The 19,323-nt window shown below is 37.5% G+C and overlaps 1 protein-coding gene across 1 annotated transcript in view; it reads right to left on the reverse strand.

Moving 5' to 3' along the window:
* LOC118748713 (serine/threonine-protein kinase minibrain) overlaps positions 1-19,323 on the reverse strand; it is an 88,958-nt gene that overhangs the window by 58,151 nt on the left and 11,484 nt on the right. The window contains exon 2 of the mRNA XM_036483361.1: positions 387-1,370. Coding sequence (XP_036339254.1) covers positions 387-441 — 55 coding nt within the window. The 5' untranslated portion in view covers positions 442-1,370. The remainder of the gene's footprint in view (positions 1-386; positions 1,371-19,323) is intronic.

Consider the following 19,323-nt stretch of genomic DNA (forward strand, 5'->3'; position numbering starts at 1 on the left):
TGCCTTCCATTTTATTTCCTCTCATTTCTTTTAATTTCCACTCGTTCCCTTTAATTCCATTTCTTTCGTTATTAGCATTCGGTTCGTTTCATTTCACATACAGTCATATCTTTCATTTCCATATCACTCCTTCCTAATGCCAGATTTACACCGGTCATTGATTGTCAAAAATTGTAATGACAAAGTTGGAAATTAAAATATATTCGGTGCATTACCTTACGCAAATAGTCATCGAGTGCGTTTCCACTTGGCATTTTTTTAATGACAGAATTTTTTTTTCTGTTATTTCAATGCCTAGTCGAAATCCAGCTTAAATTGGTTGTAATTCAATAAAATTGCCTGAAAATATTTTAAGAAAAATATGCATCTTTTCTTATGTTACTCACATTTCTGCTTAGTTTTGTCCATTGCGGCACCGCTGGTATCCTCTATTCTATACATAAATGTAGATTTCTTTATAACTGCTGCTTACACGAAAAATTCTATAAATTCACTTGCACACATACACTAATAATGCGCGTGCACAGGGGGATACATGGGGGATCTGTGTGTGTACGTGGGTTATGATGGTATGAGTTTGACAACAACAAGAACACTGACACTGACTGACTTTGTTGCACACAGAATTTGCAACTTTTTTGTTTTGTTTGCACTTTAATACGCTTTAACACACTGTTGGCCGTTGTAAGCTAACAAACACTTTTTACTAAGCTTTTCTTGCACTTTTATAATATTATTTACTTTTATAATATTAATGCCTTTGTAATGTAATTTAATTTTGCAATTAATTTCTAATACATTTTTCGTGGCTTTCTTAAATTTTTTGTTTAGATTTATTATAAGGTTTTTGGCGTTTTCTACTCATTTATTTATTTCGTAGATATACTTTTTCGTTGTTTTACATGCACACCACTACAGTGTGGTGTGAAAACGGAGCCACTTGTTTGCTATGCCGCAAAGTACTTTGTCGCTTTTTAACATTCAAATATAACGGTGACATTTTCACTGTTTAGCTTTGCTATTTTTCACTATTTTATTTGTTTTTATTTACTTTGTTTAATGTTTGTTTTACTCTTACTTTTGCATAAACATTCACATATCTGTTACTTGAGACTTATTTCTACATTACTGGGGGGACACACAACATTTTTCGTGTTTTGTTTTTGCTTTTCCTATAGCTTTTGTAATGACCTTTTTTACTGATTTATGGTAGTACTTCTTTGTGTCAAATATAGTACTTTTTCGAGATTTCTAGTTATTGTTGTATTTATCTACAACTTGTTGAGATTTGTAAAAATTTTCCACCAAAGCTAACGCGAAGGATTTCTAGGCATACTCAAGAACCGTACGCCATTTGAATTAGCAGTTGGCTGAAAAGAGAAGAATGAAAATGTCAAGATTAGTATAAAGGCGTTATCGTGTCAAAAAAATTTAGTGTACGTATATTTTTAAAAATAATTTTGGATTTTTGTTTAAAGGTTTACTAATACGATTTTTGTATTAAAATAATTTGCCGCTTGGCGCTAAAAATAAAATTTTTCCAAAAATCTCGACACCAGCGCCACGTGGCGGCTAATTTTTTAAGACCAAACACCTATAACCTGCTCTGGTTAACTCTGCTACTACTGGCGAAAGTCAAAATCGATTAAGCCGTCTCTGAGTTTAGCGCGAACAAGCACGAATACAATTTTTTTTTAGTTGATGGAGGAGAACTTGTTCAGGTTTCACATAGATTAGTATTTTTAGAAGATTATTTTTGGCTATTCACAGCATAAGCCCACTTCTGTTGAAAGTTCCATCGAGATTTGTTCGCATGTTGCAAGATTACCGTAAACAAGCAGGCGGAAAGAATAAAATCGTTTGTTTAGTTCTTCCTTAAACCATGCCATACATATGGACTATATTGAACGCATTTTTTGGAAAATTTATTTTCGACAGCAGCAGAAACAATTATGAAACTCTCGCCCGCCTGCTGGTGAAAAATGAGTCTACCGCCCCCGCAAAACACCCACCATTCAGCCTATTCAGTTCCTACTTCTATTTGGGCACTTTTGCTATAGGCCAACGTATTTCTCGAGCTGGATACACTCGATTTAGGTTTAAATATAAGCCTCAAATCTCGGTTCCGCTGAGAAGCTATTAAGTTATAGTCCCCTAGTATTGGCGACTTGATCGAACGATCAGTTATTTTTCAATCGAACTAATCTACTTTTTACGCTTGGTATTATTGTGACACATAATTTTGATCTTTTAGAGGACCAAAGTAGTATCATTTCGATCATCCTGTGCCAGTTTACCTAGTTGACAATCCCACCAGCTTTGTAGAGGATTGTGTTTTACCAGCTTCGGATTCGTTTATGGGTTTCTGCCGCCACTGATAAGGCTTTTGTAGCTTAAACTTAATTTAGTATCTGAGGCCTCCAATGCGTTTAAAACGGCCGAGTTTCAGAAGATCCCATAAGAAAAACTAGGTATATGTAGGTCCCTGACATGGGCCCCGGCCAACATGGTATAGTACCAAAAGTCAGCCGAAAACTGCAGCGGTTCCTTTACGCATTCTCTGCATTTAAATTAAATTCAAAAATGCTGAAAGTTTCCGCGACTTAAAAGCTCCGGCTGCAAGTTTCAGTTGCCCAAGTTCCAAGAACATCCTAAGGTGTCCTAGGAAGACATTCCTGACCGGTCTAGCTTCCTTTTAATACCTCTTAGTTTAGAAAACAACCTCTGATTTCTTACCGGAAACCCCAGCTGTGAAAGCAATTACAGATTGGCCCAGAACTACTTTCAGCATGCCATTTTATTCATAGGAAATGTAATGGCATAAACAATCAATCACGCCATTTCTGACAGAATCGCTGCCATCAATTTAATTCAATTATAATTAGAAAATCCAAGCTACATCTAGAGCAAAGGAAATTATGAAAAAGAAAGAGATTTCTGCACACCTAAATATGAGGAAAAATATACAAAGCGCAACAGCATTCATTACGAGTAGATTTAAGATAACAACAAAGATTTGTTCAGCAAAGAAATGGGAGAAAGTTAGAAGATCACGCTACTTGAGAAGACGCCTACATGCAGGCATGCATTCAATGAGAGTCAGCCAAAGCAATGGCAGCTTCCTTGGCTGTGTGCTGGCTGATTGACGTAGAAACATATGTATGAGCGTATTGCTGTCCCCTTTATCTCACACAAGCCCACACACACACACACATACATGAAACAACGCTGATGCCACAAACGGCAGCCTAGGCGTATAAATCAAATCAAATTATGTTTAGCGTGTAAGCAAAGCGAACAGCTGCAACGCGCACGCGCGACAATCTTACCACCAACGAATGAGCAAACAAGCAAGTGAATGAACGAATAAATGACACAAAAAGAGTCCGGAACACATGTAGAAAAACACATGCACAAATGTATATGAACGCCACAGTAATCTGCTCATCACTTACTTTTCGTCTCTGCCTACACGCGCGCGTACAAATAAGAACAAATGCATATGTACGCGAGTCAAACGCCTAATGTTTACGAAATGAGCGCGGCAGTTTGTAAGTACTTAATCCCTGTTCCTCTGGCTGCGATGTCTCCACTTTTGTTATTATTATTGTTATGACAAGTTTTTTTCGCTAGTTTTTTTTTTGCTTTTAATCAACTGTTCGGACGCCGCAATCAGCGTGTTAAAAAGATATGCAGACAGTTGTTGCTGAGTTGTGGGATATGGGAAGCAGGTTTTACAAGCAAGAACTTGACGACGAGTTGTTGTTGTTCTTGTATTGAAACAACAAAAAGGTGAATGTACGGTGAAGACGCTGCTGCTGTTGCTGCTCATATTCGACGGCGCAAATGAGACGCAAATGTGAGCTATAGATCATCAGACGATAACAGACGAACGAATATAGAAATGAAAACAGAAAGCAAGAAACAGCAGTAATGGTAAAAAGGGAAGTTGTAGAATGAGCGCCAAATAAATTAGAATGGAAAAGTGGCGCAGCAGCGAGAAGAAATCAATAAAATCTGGGGAATACAAAAGTATTACAGCAGCGCATTCGCGAGGCGGGAACTTGTCGGAAGAGAAGAATTGAGAAGGGCGAGAATGTATAGAAAGGCGTATTCTGATTTGTGTCTATTTGCTGTCTATTCTTGGTACAAGCACGCGCAGCTTCCTTTCCGCCTCCTATTCACAGCTATTTTCGGTATTTAATTGACGCCTAAGCGATTCGGTTTTTTCCTTTAATCTTTTTTTTAGATCTTCACCACGGTTGTTGTTGTTGTTGTAGCAGCATACAAATTCCCCAAAGACTTTTTGGGGAGTCTTGCTGGAGTGACAGTCCTTGGCCAGATATAAATCTGGGTCGTTCCGGTTACGTAGACCCGACTGTCGTGGGAACGGTCGCCACTGTTGGTTGTTTCCAAACGAACTTGGTTGTTTTTTTTTTTCGAATTTGGTTGTTTTGTAGTTTTTTCTTTGATTTGGTTTTTTTTTTAATTAGAAATTAGCAAATTTTTTTGTAAACAAAATGTGTTATTGCATACTGAGTGCCAAAAATGAATAAATGAATTTTTGAAATTCTTATTTTTAACGTAACATTCCTGCCAGCAAAATATCCGGAAATGTATCCGAAAATGGAAACCATTTCGTATAAAACCCTGATGTTTCATCCGTTTTCCGATTCCGCATTCGGTCGTTTTTCGGATCCATTCTCCCACTTAAGTCTTCATCGGAAACGTATGTACAGAAAACTATCGAAAATGGTTGTAAAACGGATGCGATTTCCTGAAATTAGTCTGATAAAATTTTTCGTTGAAAATGAGTTCATTCTGAACTTCACCGAAACTTTTCACAATTTTAAGATTCAGGAATTATTTGAATCTGTACACTCAGCTACTGGCGAATACGTATACATGTTTTCAAACCCTCCGTGTGAACATATATTTTGAAATTATTGTTTTGAAAAATCATGATAAGATTTTTCGGATACAAAAACCAATTTGGCTTTTTTTTTTTAACAAGTGGCAGCCGTGATCTTCACTCGAAAAATAAGCCAGAAATTTGTCTCAAAGCAACTCATTTATTTTTATATAACTCCCCCAAGTACTATGGGGCGAACCCCCTGCACTACTCGCGCCACCTTTCGGCAAACTATCACTCGTTTCGCACTCTTCGTACCCTTTGCAGTCCATTCATCCGCATCACCACCCCTTTTTCGTTGCTTCCCCGTATCGCAGACAGCGCTAGGCATTACTACGGATATCTATAACGGAAAGGGTAAACATTTCAGAGAATAGCGATCAATTGCGGGTTAAGAGACGCGTGAAAATTTTTGGAATGAAATACTGAAGAAATACCATAACAACACTATTTAACAAAACGTTTGAACTAAAGAAGCCGAAGTTCTGTGAACGAATAGTAACGAATGATGCCTTACGAAATTCATAAACTGCCGATCTGCTGAATATCGAAAATTCGAACTGATTTGTAGAACGAGTTTGTGTTGAACGATCCACCCGAGGTAAAAATGTCTTAAGCTGATGCCAGATAAAACTTTGTAGCTTTGCGTGACATTTATAACTTTGCCAGCAAAGCGCCAGACGCAAAAGGTATGCCACAATGAACGCTAAGAAAGCAATTTTGTACCGCTGTTTTACTCGTAAAAGTTGCTGTGGATTTTATATACTTTGCTTTAAAATTGTCAGCAATGTAATTAAGTTTTATGTTTCTGCATGAAAACCCGAATTTGGACGAAACAAAATAAATATTAAACCGGCTGATTGTCAAAGCGCGCAAAAAGATGGGAGTTGGCCATCTTTTCGCTTCGCGCTGCAGCTTCAACGATTTATGTGGCATGCTTTGTGCATTTTCATACAATTCATCTTATCTGTCAAAGCGAATCTGTCACGTAAAGCGAAGCAAAAGTTTTATGTGGCATCAGCTTTAAAGTGATTGAGGCAAGCAAGAGAAGCAGTAGTGGAAGGCAAGAGTTAGTTTCTAGATAGATGAAATTCTTCCTGCAGTATTCCAAGTATTCTTAGAAGCAATTGCTGATTTATTTTGGTTTACTTTTTGTATTGCTTCCAGCTTTTCTTGTGAATATTATTCATAACGTGACGAAGTGGACATAACATTAATTTTCGAGGAAAAATATACTCATGTAAGTACTCCGCAAAGAAAAACCTGTAGCCGACTGAAAAAGCGCACAAGCTACACAGAAAAAGCGTAGCAAAAACGGAAATACAATGAGTATGTGAAAAAAGGCAGGTAAAGCATTCAATTACAATGAAGTGGCAAACATGAGGAAACGTGTATGTAACGCCGCTGAGTAACGGTGGGCACAGCGATGCAGACGATGACGACCGCAACGACGACAAAGGGACTGAAAAAGCGAAACAAAAAACGTTAAATATAAACGAGAAAAAAAAAGAAAAAAAACAACACTTGCACCGGCAATATGGTGGCACAAACAACAATGCATAAGAGCAGCAAAAGCACACAAGTGGAAGCCAGTAGGCGCAAATGCACGTAAACCAGTTTTTTTGGACGGCTGTAGACGCTGGCTGGTACGAACTGGTTGCTGGGTGTCCTACCAGTCAGCTGGCCGGCCGGCTGGATTAAGCGCCAGACTTGCTAGCTAGGTAGTTAAAGCAGCGGCGGCGGTTAACGTTGTGGTGGCGTGGCATAGCGTGTCGTGCCATGGCCGCTAATATGAGGATATGCCATGCAATGGTAACAGCAACAACGGCAACTCCATTTCCTACCTCATTTATTTGTTTGTCCGGCAGCATTGCCACTTCATTATCGGTTTGGTCAGCGTGTCTGTATGTATATACCATATGTACATATGATTGCATTTGTGTGTGTGTGGGACGGGAGTGTTGTTTGTTTGCATTGTATTTCAACTACATATTTACCGCGTGACGGTAGTCTCCGGCCTGCCGCTGTCCGGTTTAGACCGAGCTCGTTGATGGTGTTGGCGATTCCGTTGAATGAAATCTTTATGCTTGATTTTTTTTCATTGTTCCCACAAGTCAAGTTAAGCGTTTACTTCGTTTTATGATCCCAAATACTTTGGAACTTTTTCGGCTTTTGCTTTGATGGTGGATAAGGTGTTCGTTGTACGAATAAACGGCTCAAAGGAACAACAAAAGCATACTCATATTGAAAACGCAGCTGTTGGGTTAAAGTGGAAAATAAAATTCGAATTAATTTATTTTCCTTTAATACGCTCTTAATGCGCAGCCCTTTACACGCGCAGGCGGTCCGTATGCACGTACATACATATGTATATGAGCGACTTTTTCGCTTAATCATACACACTGTCGTCGTAGCGAATGCGTATGGCCAGCAAACTTGCAGCTGCTCGAGACTATCCCGTTCTGCGTCGCGTACGGCAGCATTTCGACTTTCAGCGCAGCTATAGCCAATTCTGTAACTTTGCATGTACGTCTGTCATCTGGTTGTACCCATTTATTTGTCTGGTTGTTGACTTCCATTGCCGTCGCGCTTTGTTTTTTTCTCGTCCTCTTTGCTTTCCGCTCTATCTCAGGCTACTCACTCTCACGTATGGCAAATGCGGTCCGACTTGCGTCTGTTGCGCCTGCGCCTGCTTCTAAAGTACGTCTGCGGTTACTTTATCGCTTCCTGCGTATGACAGTAAGTTTAAGTCGCTGACGTAGCACAAACAAATACATAGAAATGTTAGTAAGTATATAGTTATCGATGAGCAAACGAAAGCAATACATGTAGCTCAGGTGCATGCGAAGCCTATCATAATGCGCCTTGCTATTTTTAACTTACATTTGTATACAACCAACTACAATTACGCGTCTGTCTGGCGTTGTTTGCCTTTACATGTTTGGCCTTTTACATGTACAGTTGCACTCTTTATTGCATCTTTTCTGTGTGTTTATGCAGCCCTTGAGTGAGAGCAAGGTTCGAAGAGCGAAAATTGCTCAGCGGCGGTGAGAGTAAAATCAGCATCTGAACTTGTTAATTAAAATACAATAAATCAACTAGCACAGTGGTGCAGCTGTAACATGCTTCGCGAGTTCAGTGCACCTTTATTGTTTCAAAAAGGTAAGAGGGAGGTTTGAGCTTAAGGAAAGTAATCAGAAAAAAGGTTGTTTCTACTGATTAGCATCCACGACATAACTAATCGTTATTTAACGGTATAGGGGCTGATTTTTAAGAGCCCGCTGGAAATAGTTTAATAGATATCGCCGAAATGAACCTTTTTCTTATCTTCTCTAAAAAAAGGGCGCCCTCAACTTCAACAAATTAAATTATGAAGATGTTGAGAGCATACAGACCGAAAGTGCCGAGTGAACTGGGTCAAGCTATGTAAGCACCTGCCGTCGCTTAATAAGCCTGTCATGAAGAGTTTATATTAAATGCTCCATGCCGCAATCGAGTTTCTAAAGCCCATAAGTTGAAAACTGGGAGGCTCCATTTGGCGTCTATGACTCTTTGCTTGAAGTTTGTAGCGAAAAGTTTCGTTCGATCCAATCTTCGCTTGAAGTCAATGAAGAACCTTGTCTACCAGCAACCTCATTTAGGGGAATATATATCACTTTAACCGGTGATCTTACTTGATTGAAGAGTGCAGCACTACTTAATCATCTTCGACTTTGTTTTGAGGGACGACAGTCATAATGGTGCTCCGAAGAAATAGCGACACACACGCTTTGGAGTTGGCGTAAATTAGCATGCTTCAAAAGGCCTTTGGCTTCGGCGCTAGCGAATACTACTGGCGGGAAAATGCCCACAAAGTCTGGGCATAAGCTGAGTTTACTTCCAGAGTCAGAGAAGATAGCTGATTCTTTAGAGAAATTTTATATTTTCAGGCATTCATATCAATTTCCCAATGCCAGTTGGCTATGGGCGGAATATCATACATAGTACGTCAAGTAGTATAGTCAATTGCCTGCCTCAATTTGGAAGCTAAACCACTCCTCCAACCTTCTATCTGAGTCCTGGTTCAATAAGTTTAAACGCAGCACGGAGTCAAGGTCAACGTTAGTTAGATTTCGTCATACCGGCAGTGCTTTGAAAACAATTAAAGCTATATTACCCATAAAAGTCTTAATAAACACGAAAAAATCGCTTTACTTTTAAAAATACACAGCTTTCAAAATAAAATGAAAATAAATCTAATTGGAAGAACATGTACGCACATAGTCGCTCAACGGCTTATGCTCACTGCCCACAACTAGTTCAGCAGCGACTGGCGAATGTTGTCGCTACCTGTGCATTTATACGTAAATTCAAAACATATCACACGCCTCCGCCGCACATACACCAACCAGAATCCATATGCTCACACACGAGTTTCTAGCGCACAGCAACAGCGTGTTAAAATGCTTGAATAAAACTATGTAGCGTTGGTGCACGTCGCCGCCAAAGACGTAGACAATACGTCGGTCGATTAGTTGATTGGACAGACAGTTAGACGGAATGTTGGCGAAACAAAGGCAATGGCTGGCGTTTGACGCTATGGTCAAACGACTGGAAGCACGAGCGTGCAAATGGTCAGATTGTGGATATAGATATGTGAGTGGTTAGTCAGACGGAGATGTACGGTGTGTGTGTATGGAAGTATATTTGTTGGCGCATGCATGAAAGCCGACAGCACATAGTCGGTCCCGGCTACTCGTTCGTCATCATAGTTGCCGCTGTCATCGCCGTCGTCGTCGTTGTGCCGGTGCTACCGCCATCGCCACCGTCGTCATGTGTGACCTAAATTTTATTAAATTTGCTGCTCCTCTTGCTGCCAATGCCGCCACTGCCGCCGGCACATTGCTATTCTGTGGATTTTTTCTTTTAATTTGATTTATTTTTTGCTTTGTAATCCAGAGCGCTAGCAATTGCTGTATTGTTTAATTTTTCCGCTTACTCTAACATATATCTGCTGTGTTGTTTGTAGTTTTTTTTTGCGTTTGCTTGCATACTCGCCTGGCTGTTGGTGTCAATTTTGTTTAATTTGTTTTTTTCTTGATTGTATTATCGCGTCGTTAGTGAAATGAAAATGAATTATCTAGCGCATATGCGACGAAAATGCGCGAAAAGTAGCTACGCGTATATATCAAAGAGCTTTTAGAAAGAAAGTTCAAAATTTCATTTGCATCAGTAATCGCAAAGGGAGCATAGTAATTCAGATTATCTCCTCTATCTGCTGGCTTTTTCCTATGAGTGTGAACTGTCACTGTGGTTACCGTTGTCGTTAGCGAAATTCATATAAAAAATTTGGCTACTTGCATGTCGTTGTTTCGCTTTGCAAGCGCTTCATTGTTTTTCATTTTTATTTCACATTACGTGTAGATCGAAGTCCACTTATATTTGTATGCAGTCCATTAAGGTTGAAATTAAACTTTTCAGCGTTTATTCTGCGGACGAATGTTTTTTTTTTTTTCAAATGACCTTAAATTCATGGGAATACTTATACATATAGTATGTATATTTTTTATGTAAGTAGCCGGATAACTTTGGACTACGTGTACCGTTTCCGATATTTCCTTTAATAGAAAGGTGGTACTTATAGAGTGGTCCCATGCTAATTTGGTTTAGTTCCGTTCATGTGATGATGAAGAAATTAACGTTACTTCCCAAAGTTTCAATGCGCAAGTTTAGAATTTACTTTTTCACTCATAACATTTTTTATTTTGCTTCGGCTTTGGGTATCTCACACCGTCGTTTTCCATTTTTTTTCTTTTTAATTCTTCTATTTTGTACTAGTTTTCTTTTTCTTACCTATTTTTGTATGTCATTCTCCAAGTGCTCAGTTTATTTTTCTTTTTACTTCATTTATTCTGATATACATACACGTGGGGTAATACAAGGAAATCAATTTCAAAGATTTTTTAATTCACTTCTTTTTAGCGTTGTAGTAATCAAAATAAAGACAACTCTAAGGTTAGTTGCAACTTTTTTGTCAGATATTCCCCTGTAAATGATGCCAAAGAGCTGTAATTAACTTTAAGTCAACCTTATTTTGACTTTAACTACGGGCACATCTGTTTGTTTTAAATTTACTTTAAAATTTACCGATAATCGATGAACAGGTCTGATTACATCGTTGCCCACACTTAAATATGCATTGTAGTGCATTTTCCATTACTTAAAATGTTATAATAAACGGTTTGTACTTAACTTACAACATCTTCCTTTATAAAAATGTATTTGCCTACCTTTTCCCTCAGCAACATTCCACAACACTCCCACTCTCCCTTTTATTTTTACATTTTTGTTTGCATATGTATTTTTCTAATTGTGAAATTGATATCGGACTTATCGCAGATGTCATGACGTCATTCAATGTAGAATATCTGACGCCTTCAGCTACGGTAGGCTTTTGCCTTAACCCAGCAAGCCTCCCCTCTGCTCCATTGATATTTTTTTCTCTTGTAAACATAGCTATCTTTGCATACTGTTTCGACAATGAACAAGCAAGTTTGCTTTCATTTCCAGTGACATCGACAGAAACGGAGTAGGCTTGGTTTCTTTCTTTTCCAGCGCAGGTAGGGGCAGCTCAAACATTTACAGGCCACGGCGAACGTTAATCTGAGGTACTTTGTTGCTTTCGGTGATAAGCCGCGACAGGGCTGGCCAGCCCGATTTTTTTACAACCTTAAAGGGCAGCTTTATAGATTATTTCAAGTTCCTCCGACCCGAGTTATCTTTATTTGAAGTGTCATTTAGCAGATTTTCGGCAACGTACGTGTCGCAAAAAAAATCTGGTATATTCACGCATTTTATCTCGAAATGACAAAGCGAAAAATGGCGGCAGCAACTCGTTATCTTTCATAAATAAAACAATACGTTTCTTTGCATGAAATATACTTAAGTGGATGGCGCCAAATACCCTTGCAGTGAAGTAGAAAATAAATAGTGTTTTGTGCGCAAATTCATTCTCATTTATAACGATTTTTAATGATTTCACAGAAAAAGTATTTCTTATCAACGACGCATAACGCATTTAATAAGAACTGAATATCAAAAAAAAATATTTACGCTTAGAAGTATTTTGCAACGATAGATAGAAGGTCAATATGCTCATACATATAATACGTATGTACATACATACATATATGTATATATGCACACATGTAGGTAAAATTATCAGAATAGCACGAGCAGTGCACGAGCTTACACCATTAACATTATTAATCTTATCAATTCTCCAAAGTGAGAACGAGGAGTGGAGATCGGATAACACAAATCAAATTTAGAAGAAATAATAAATAAAATTCCAGAATGTGTTGTTATAAAAGAAAAACGTCCGCGTTCATTAACAAAAACCAGAAAAAATTTGTGTAGATGCCTCGTTATTAAACCTTGATGGCGCAGTTTGTAAACCACCAAGGTCAGAAACCCCACCACCACTTGCATATTTTAAATTAAACTGCAAGTAGAGCAGAATGTCTAGTCGACTACGTCTGAGGTTCTGATTAATTTCAAGTCGAAAGCAAGTATACAGTGCGCCTACGAAAAAATGTTATAGAAACAAACGAGCAGCTAAAAAGAAATAGAAACAATTTATTTAGAGAGATTCGAACAAAAAAAAATGTAGCGTTGTAAACAACCACAAAAATAATATCAATAACCAAAGCCAAAACAATAACAAATTAAGAGAATATGAATAGAATGTGCAAGGTACTCAAAACAATAATAAAACAAATGTAATAAGCAAACACGAGTTCTGCCATCCAGCAACAACGTAGGCCATAACAATAATTGAGAATCGACGTTGAAGGTGAAGATAGATAAATACTCAAAAGCTCAAATGACGGAATAACGAATGAAGCCCTCCCGCAGCAAAAAACACAACAGGCGGGCGGGTAGCAAGTGCATTAGAACGTATGAAGTTGAAAGGCATCTAGGTGACTGGTATATAAAAAGGCGCAAATAACAAAGTGATGCATGCACTGCGCTAGATAGTGGAAAGCTGTTTAAAAGAATAAAGAAAAGCAGACAAATTTAAAAAACGGTAAAGTAAGCCAAGTTAGAAACTCAGGAATGAGCTGTTAGATAAATAAGAAAGGCAGAAGAGATATCCTAAATATAATGTAGCAGAAGTAGGGGGAAAACAGCTCTTCTGTCCTTTTAATTTATGTCTGAATGTTTTTTAGACGGTGTCAAAAAATAAAGTTCGTCGTACACCCCTGACTAATTTATTTTTGCAAGTCAATTAAAAAAAGTTTTTTTTTTCAAACGTAGAGGTCGCCTTTTTAAATGTTTCGTCATATCTTCGACATCCCGTTGAGAAAAGTTGTTTGCTCCAAAGTTCTTTGGCCTAATGTCACTCAAATAAAGTTCAGCAAAAAACATTTTTAACTTTTGCTAAGGAAGTATTTCGATTATTCGAAAGGAACGATTAAAAATATGTATTTCCCAATGCTCGTGGGTGTCGCCGACAAATGTAAAAAAGTAATCCCTAGCCTACGGCAAAAAAAAAAAATTTCGAATTTGTCTTGCAAAAAAAAATGTATACCCGGGGGTCAAAGGCGATCTTTTTTTGTTTGCTTGCAATGTGTGTGTATGATCTAACGTATACTAAAAAGGTGTAAGTAATTAAATTTGTGACTGCAATCGTGTGAACGCCTGAAAAAAAAAAACAATTATATATTGGTCTATCGTGTGAACAATTAATAAGGTCATTATGTTTGTCGTTTACCCATCTTATAAGACGATGTTGTACTCGTTTATCGATCATTTTTATTGACTCAACTCAACTGTTGACGCTTCTTGTAATTCTCAACTGGGCAATGCAATCATTTAATGCTAACATGAGACAAAACCTGTTTACGACTTTTGTAAAATGCAGAATAAAGTTCCTGGTAATTTTTAAACCCTTTTCGCATTCAACGCACTGGTAAATTTTGTTACCATCTCACAAACAGGTAACAAAATATTGCGTCGTGAAGTATGCAACACCAGAGTTTATATAAAACTTCATAGATGAATATGTAGATTAAATTGTTACCAATGAACTTAGAATTGCGGTTACGAGAAGTGATGTTATTTTTTGGTTACAAAATTTTCCGGTGTCAAAATGTTCGGTAACAAGCAAAATAGGCCTGTAAGACCACTTTTCAGAGAACTGCTGCAATCGACATCCAAAACACCAGCGGAAGAGAAAACTAACGCGCTATCACTAATCTAGACCCAGTTTGGTGAATAACGATATCAAAATCCAGCTGGATTATGTATAAATGTAGAGAAAAACAAACGAACAAAAATTAGACTCAACAAATCTCTCATGACCGTCCTTTTATATGGCGCCGAAAGATGGACGATGTCGAACAAAGATAAGAAGGTTTTGGGGCCTTTCCAGAGAACGATTCTACGCAAGATCTAAGGCCCTGTTCGCGTGGGCTGATGCGCACCGAAAAAGAAAGATTCTTGGATGCGGCACAAATGGGTAAACAACGAAAGCAAGGGAGCAAATGAACAAAATGAAAGCAACAAGTGCAGAAGGACCTATCTACACTCGGCATGAACAGCTGGCTGAGTGATATCATTTACCACAAATCAACTAACTTGTGAGCGCCGCTTAAAATAGCAGAATAATCGATTCTCGATAATTTTGGCACAGTTAAGTAATCTGAAATCCACGTTCGTTATATTTTCATAGCTTGAACTTATAAAAACCTGAAAACCAAAAGCATATCAATAGCCAAATAAAGGTGCGAGTTCTTATCGGACATGGGGACGGTGCACAGCCGAGGAACGATAAGAAACCGGGAACCCCAAAAAAAAATCCGGTTCTATAAAAATATGTTTCCCCACTCCCATGCAGGGATCATCAGTAAAAAAAAACGCCTATAGCAACAGCGCACAAAATTTATCAAATAAATAAGACAAACCCCGCTTTTTCATGATTGTGAAACAAAGCAGCTCATCAAGCTAAATCGCGCGCGCGGCATCTCATAACACAGGTAGACAACAAAGGAAACGACGTTGGCTGCGTCGATGGCGATCGACAGCGAATAGCGATAAAAACAATGCAAACTAATAAAATTAACGGCATCAAACAAATGCGTTTGTGTGTGAATGTACATATCAGGGTTGTTGAGAATATTCTCATTCGCAACCGCGGACCCTCCGCATTAATTTCAACATTAGCATTCGCTTTCGCATTCGCAATAATCAATGCGGAGCTTTTGCGAATGCGAATGTGGTGCAGTACACCGATAAAACGTATATCTTTGCTTTTGATGTTAAATATATTCGGTTTCAATTAAGGCTGTGCGATTTTAATTGATTACTCAGAATTTTAATTAATCATAAAGTAAATAACTCAGTTATTCGATTAATTAGAAATTATGATTACTCAGAAGTTCAGTTACTCGAATAATCAAGATTTTTGATTAATCAAAAACAAAAATATTTGAGTAATTTGCTTTATGATTAATCAACATTTCGAGTAAAATGAGTAATTAACATTTCAACTCTTTACATATGTATAAAGTAGTTAAAGTTCCTTGATACTTTGCAAACAACATTTCTGTTTTCAAAAATTAAAACGAAAATTTTTTTCATATACAGAATGTAAAAAAGAAAATAAGCATTTTCCAAAGCAAACTCTTTTAACGAGCAAAATTATATTTTTTGAGTAATCATATTTCAAGTAACTCGATTAATCATCGTTTTGAGTTATCAAAATCTTGATTACTCGAGTAATTGATTAACCGAATAATTGATTAACCAACTTGCTCGAGTAATCGAATAATCGCACAGCCCTAGTTTCAATCATTTCAAATGGGGCTCTTTGGGGAATTAATTTTTAGCAAGAAATTTCAAAAACAGTAATTTTGTTTACTTGTCGGGCAATATTTTTTTCATAGGGATATACATTGGCCCGCCTCAAAACTTCTGTGGTAAAACGGTCCCCCTACCAACAGTAATGTTCAACGTCTCGCTCGATGCTTAAATAATTAAAAAGCTATAGGTCTGACCTTTAATTAGGTAAAAATTACGTAACTATCTGAGAACCTCATCATCTGTGATTCCAATAATTCAAATGCATATAAAAAAACGGATGTTTTTTTTAATAACAAGATTCTGATCTGATTCGGCCGGCAGCCTCGACTTTGAAAACAGAATTTTGTGCAAAATTTTCATTCCTGGAAATAATAATTTATTTTCCATATCCACCTATTTAGCTCTCTATAAGCACAAATTTTTCAAACCAGTCGCAGCAGAAAGTATTAAAAATGCATCGCAAAAACTAAAATCGTAAAACGCTGAGGACGTTACAGCTTCCCCAAATTCTGAAACAGCCAGAAGAATGATGATGAAGAGATCTTTTCAAAAGGCTTTAAAAAAAATATGACTGGCTTGTAAGCGGTGTTTAAACCACGATCTCGATATTATGCTAGATTCTACAAGTGAAGATGAAAGTCAGGAGGATACATCCGACAGTTTCAGCCCCGATGCAATTCTCATTATTTTTTATTAAATATAATGTTCCAATTTTTGAATGCAAGTACTAAATAAAAAAAAACACTATTAGAAATTACTAACTTTTCCATTTTTTTAACAAAGTATTGGCACAGCAAATTTTTCACAATATATGCAACCATTTTTATTCTAATATTTTTCCGCCAATTTTGTAAAAAAAAAAATGGTTCATCGTTTGTACAAAACTCGCACAAATTCAGCAAATTTTCATGCAAATTTTCAACTTTTTATCAGTTTTTTTTAGAATTTTTTTGAGTATGCAGTTTTGCAGTCCATGATATTCTAGTAAAAAAATGCAAATTGAGAGTTAGTCAAAAATCGCATTGGTTTTTGAGAATTTTTTTTGTTGAGGGTGTTTTGAATTTTTTGCATATAAAGTATTTTCGAAAAAAAAAAAAAATTGGAAGAGACTGCGTGAAAAAATTGCCAAAAATCAACGGCAATTCCTAGCTACTTTAAACTTGTACTTCGTTGTAATAAAATTGTTTGGGCTACAAATCTGCATACTTAAAAAAATTCTAAAAATCTGATTAAACAGTTTAAAATTTGCATGAATTTTTGCGAGTTTTGCACAAAGTTTAGGACCTATATTTTTATGTTTTTTGTTGTAGAATTAACCATATTTTTATACAAAATTGGCGGAAAAATATTAGAATAAAAATTATGGCATATATTGTGAAAAATTTGCTGTACCAATACTTTGTTCCGACAGTGTACTTAACTAATTGTTTCTTAAAAATACTTGACATTCGCATTCGCGGATGTCTAAAATTCCACATTTGCAACATCCCTAGTACATACATACATACATAGAAGCAACAACACAAACGAACAGTGCCCTTGCACATGCAGAGCCGCAGCGGCGGTGAGAGTGAGCAATTCTAGCGGCGTTTGTGGGTGCCGAAAACAACCACAAAACAAAAAGCCAATATGTACAAGAAAAAAGCTTTGCCGCAACTGGCAACAAGCGACAAAGGAATTTATGACTGAAATTCAACACAAAAAATTGCCAAAAATAAATAATAAAAATATATGAACAATACGAAAAGAAAAAAAACAAAACTGTGCATAAAGAATGGGAAGAAAAACTGTTTCAGCTAAAATAAATTAACTGCTGAAACATGCAACGCGCAAGCTTTAAACGTGTCGGCGACTGCACAATTGGCTTTTGCGCTGCGGCTGCTGCTGACTCACGACTTTTGCACCCAATTTCCGAGAAAAAATCAAGCGACCCTAAAACAAAAAAAAATATAAAAATAAACGTTGAGTGCAATGAGCGACAAAGCAACGCAGCAAACAATTTACAATGACAACGTCGGCAAAGTGGCAGCTACAAGGCAATCAACGATTGGACGCTGTGACGCGCTTTGATTTATTATACGAAAAAATAATAATAAATAGAAAAATACCTACAAAGCAAATAAAAAAGACGCTACGTGAATTACTGCGTACTTATTTTTGCACGAGCGAGAGCTGTCAAAGATGCAGAAGCAAAACAAAACAACAAAAAAACAAAAGACTCGAGCAAAAGTGCAAAAAGTAATGAAAATGAAGCAAAACAAGCGGTAATTAATTGCAATGTGCGCATTTCATGACAGCGCAAAAACAAAATCAACTAACTGCAACGCTCCAATTGTGCTGACAAGCAAAATTGCATACATAAATATGCACGTAAATATGTGTGGCATGGACAGCAGCGAACGAGAAGTGCAACGGAAGTGCTACAGCGATCGCAGCATGACGCGCCGCGAGAAAGCGCATACATACATACATAAATTCCAGCCAATTAACGAGTGCGTGCGCCGCCGGAAGTGACAAGTGGCGAGTTGTGACCAAGGCGAAAGGATGTTGACACACACAAGTATGTAGAGCGCTGCTCGCCAATAGAGTCAATTGACACAAAAGCTTTTTGCGCAATAAAATGGCACGCAATGTTAGCAGAGAATCTACGATAAGCGCGCGCGCATCACACAAAGGAACGAGAGCGAAATGTGTGACGAGAGAGAGCTGGTGAGCTGAGAGAGCTAGTGTGCAAAAGTTCAGTTTTTAACACTGAAAGTGCAATGCGAAAAAGGCATTGACACTGTAAAATTACAAGTGAATAAAGGAAATAAAAAGAAAAAAAACACGGCGGAGGCGAAAATGGAGGGTAAGAACGAACGTGCGGTGCTACAAAGGGAAAAAGTTATTAAGAATCGAAAAGTTGCATTTTGCAATTAATTGAACTTTGCGCCAGCGCGTGTACATATTTTGAAATTCGAGCGCCAGCGAGCAATGGAAAAATGTAAACTTTATAGAAAGTTCATTTGTGAAAGGCTACGTTAAACGGAAATGCACTCGTGCAAGATGGAGAACCGAAGAGGGAAGGCACACAGTGTAAACAGTAGACTAATGACAAGGCAATTAGGTTGAGAGAACAAGTTCATTGCTGTTGGGCGATTTTTTTTCCGGGAAATCAATTGCGCCTTTGCAATTACATATGTACTTGTAAGCGCCATGTGACAAAGCGGCTATTTATAGAAATTCCGCAGTTTGTTTACCGGATGTGTGACGTCGTCGTGGAACGCTAGTGAAAGCGACATGCAAAAGCGAAGCGTTTGATTTTTGCGAAGCAATATAATAAGCAAAATATTTATGTGTAATATTCCATGTAGTGATTAAAGCGATGCATTTCTAAAATCTGCTGAATAATTTTGTTTACCAAGTAGAAAGTGCATCGCTGTTTTCAAAGAATTCATCGCACAATCAACGTGAAATATGTATGTATAATGAAAATATTGATTACCTACTTACTTAAATATTTAAAAAAGTTTACATGGAAAAAGCGGCACGTGTCGAGAATAGGGCTTCTATTTTGGAAAATAACA

The sequence above is a fragment of the Rhagoletis pomonella genome, unplaced genomic scaffold, assembly GCF_013731165.1.
Source record: "Rhagoletis pomonella isolate Grant_MI unplaced genomic scaffold, Rhpom_1.0 Rhpom_scaffold_00013, whole genome shotgun sequence".
Taxonomy (NCBI): domain Eukaryota; kingdom Metazoa; phylum Arthropoda; class Insecta; order Diptera; family Tephritidae; genus Rhagoletis; species Rhagoletis pomonella.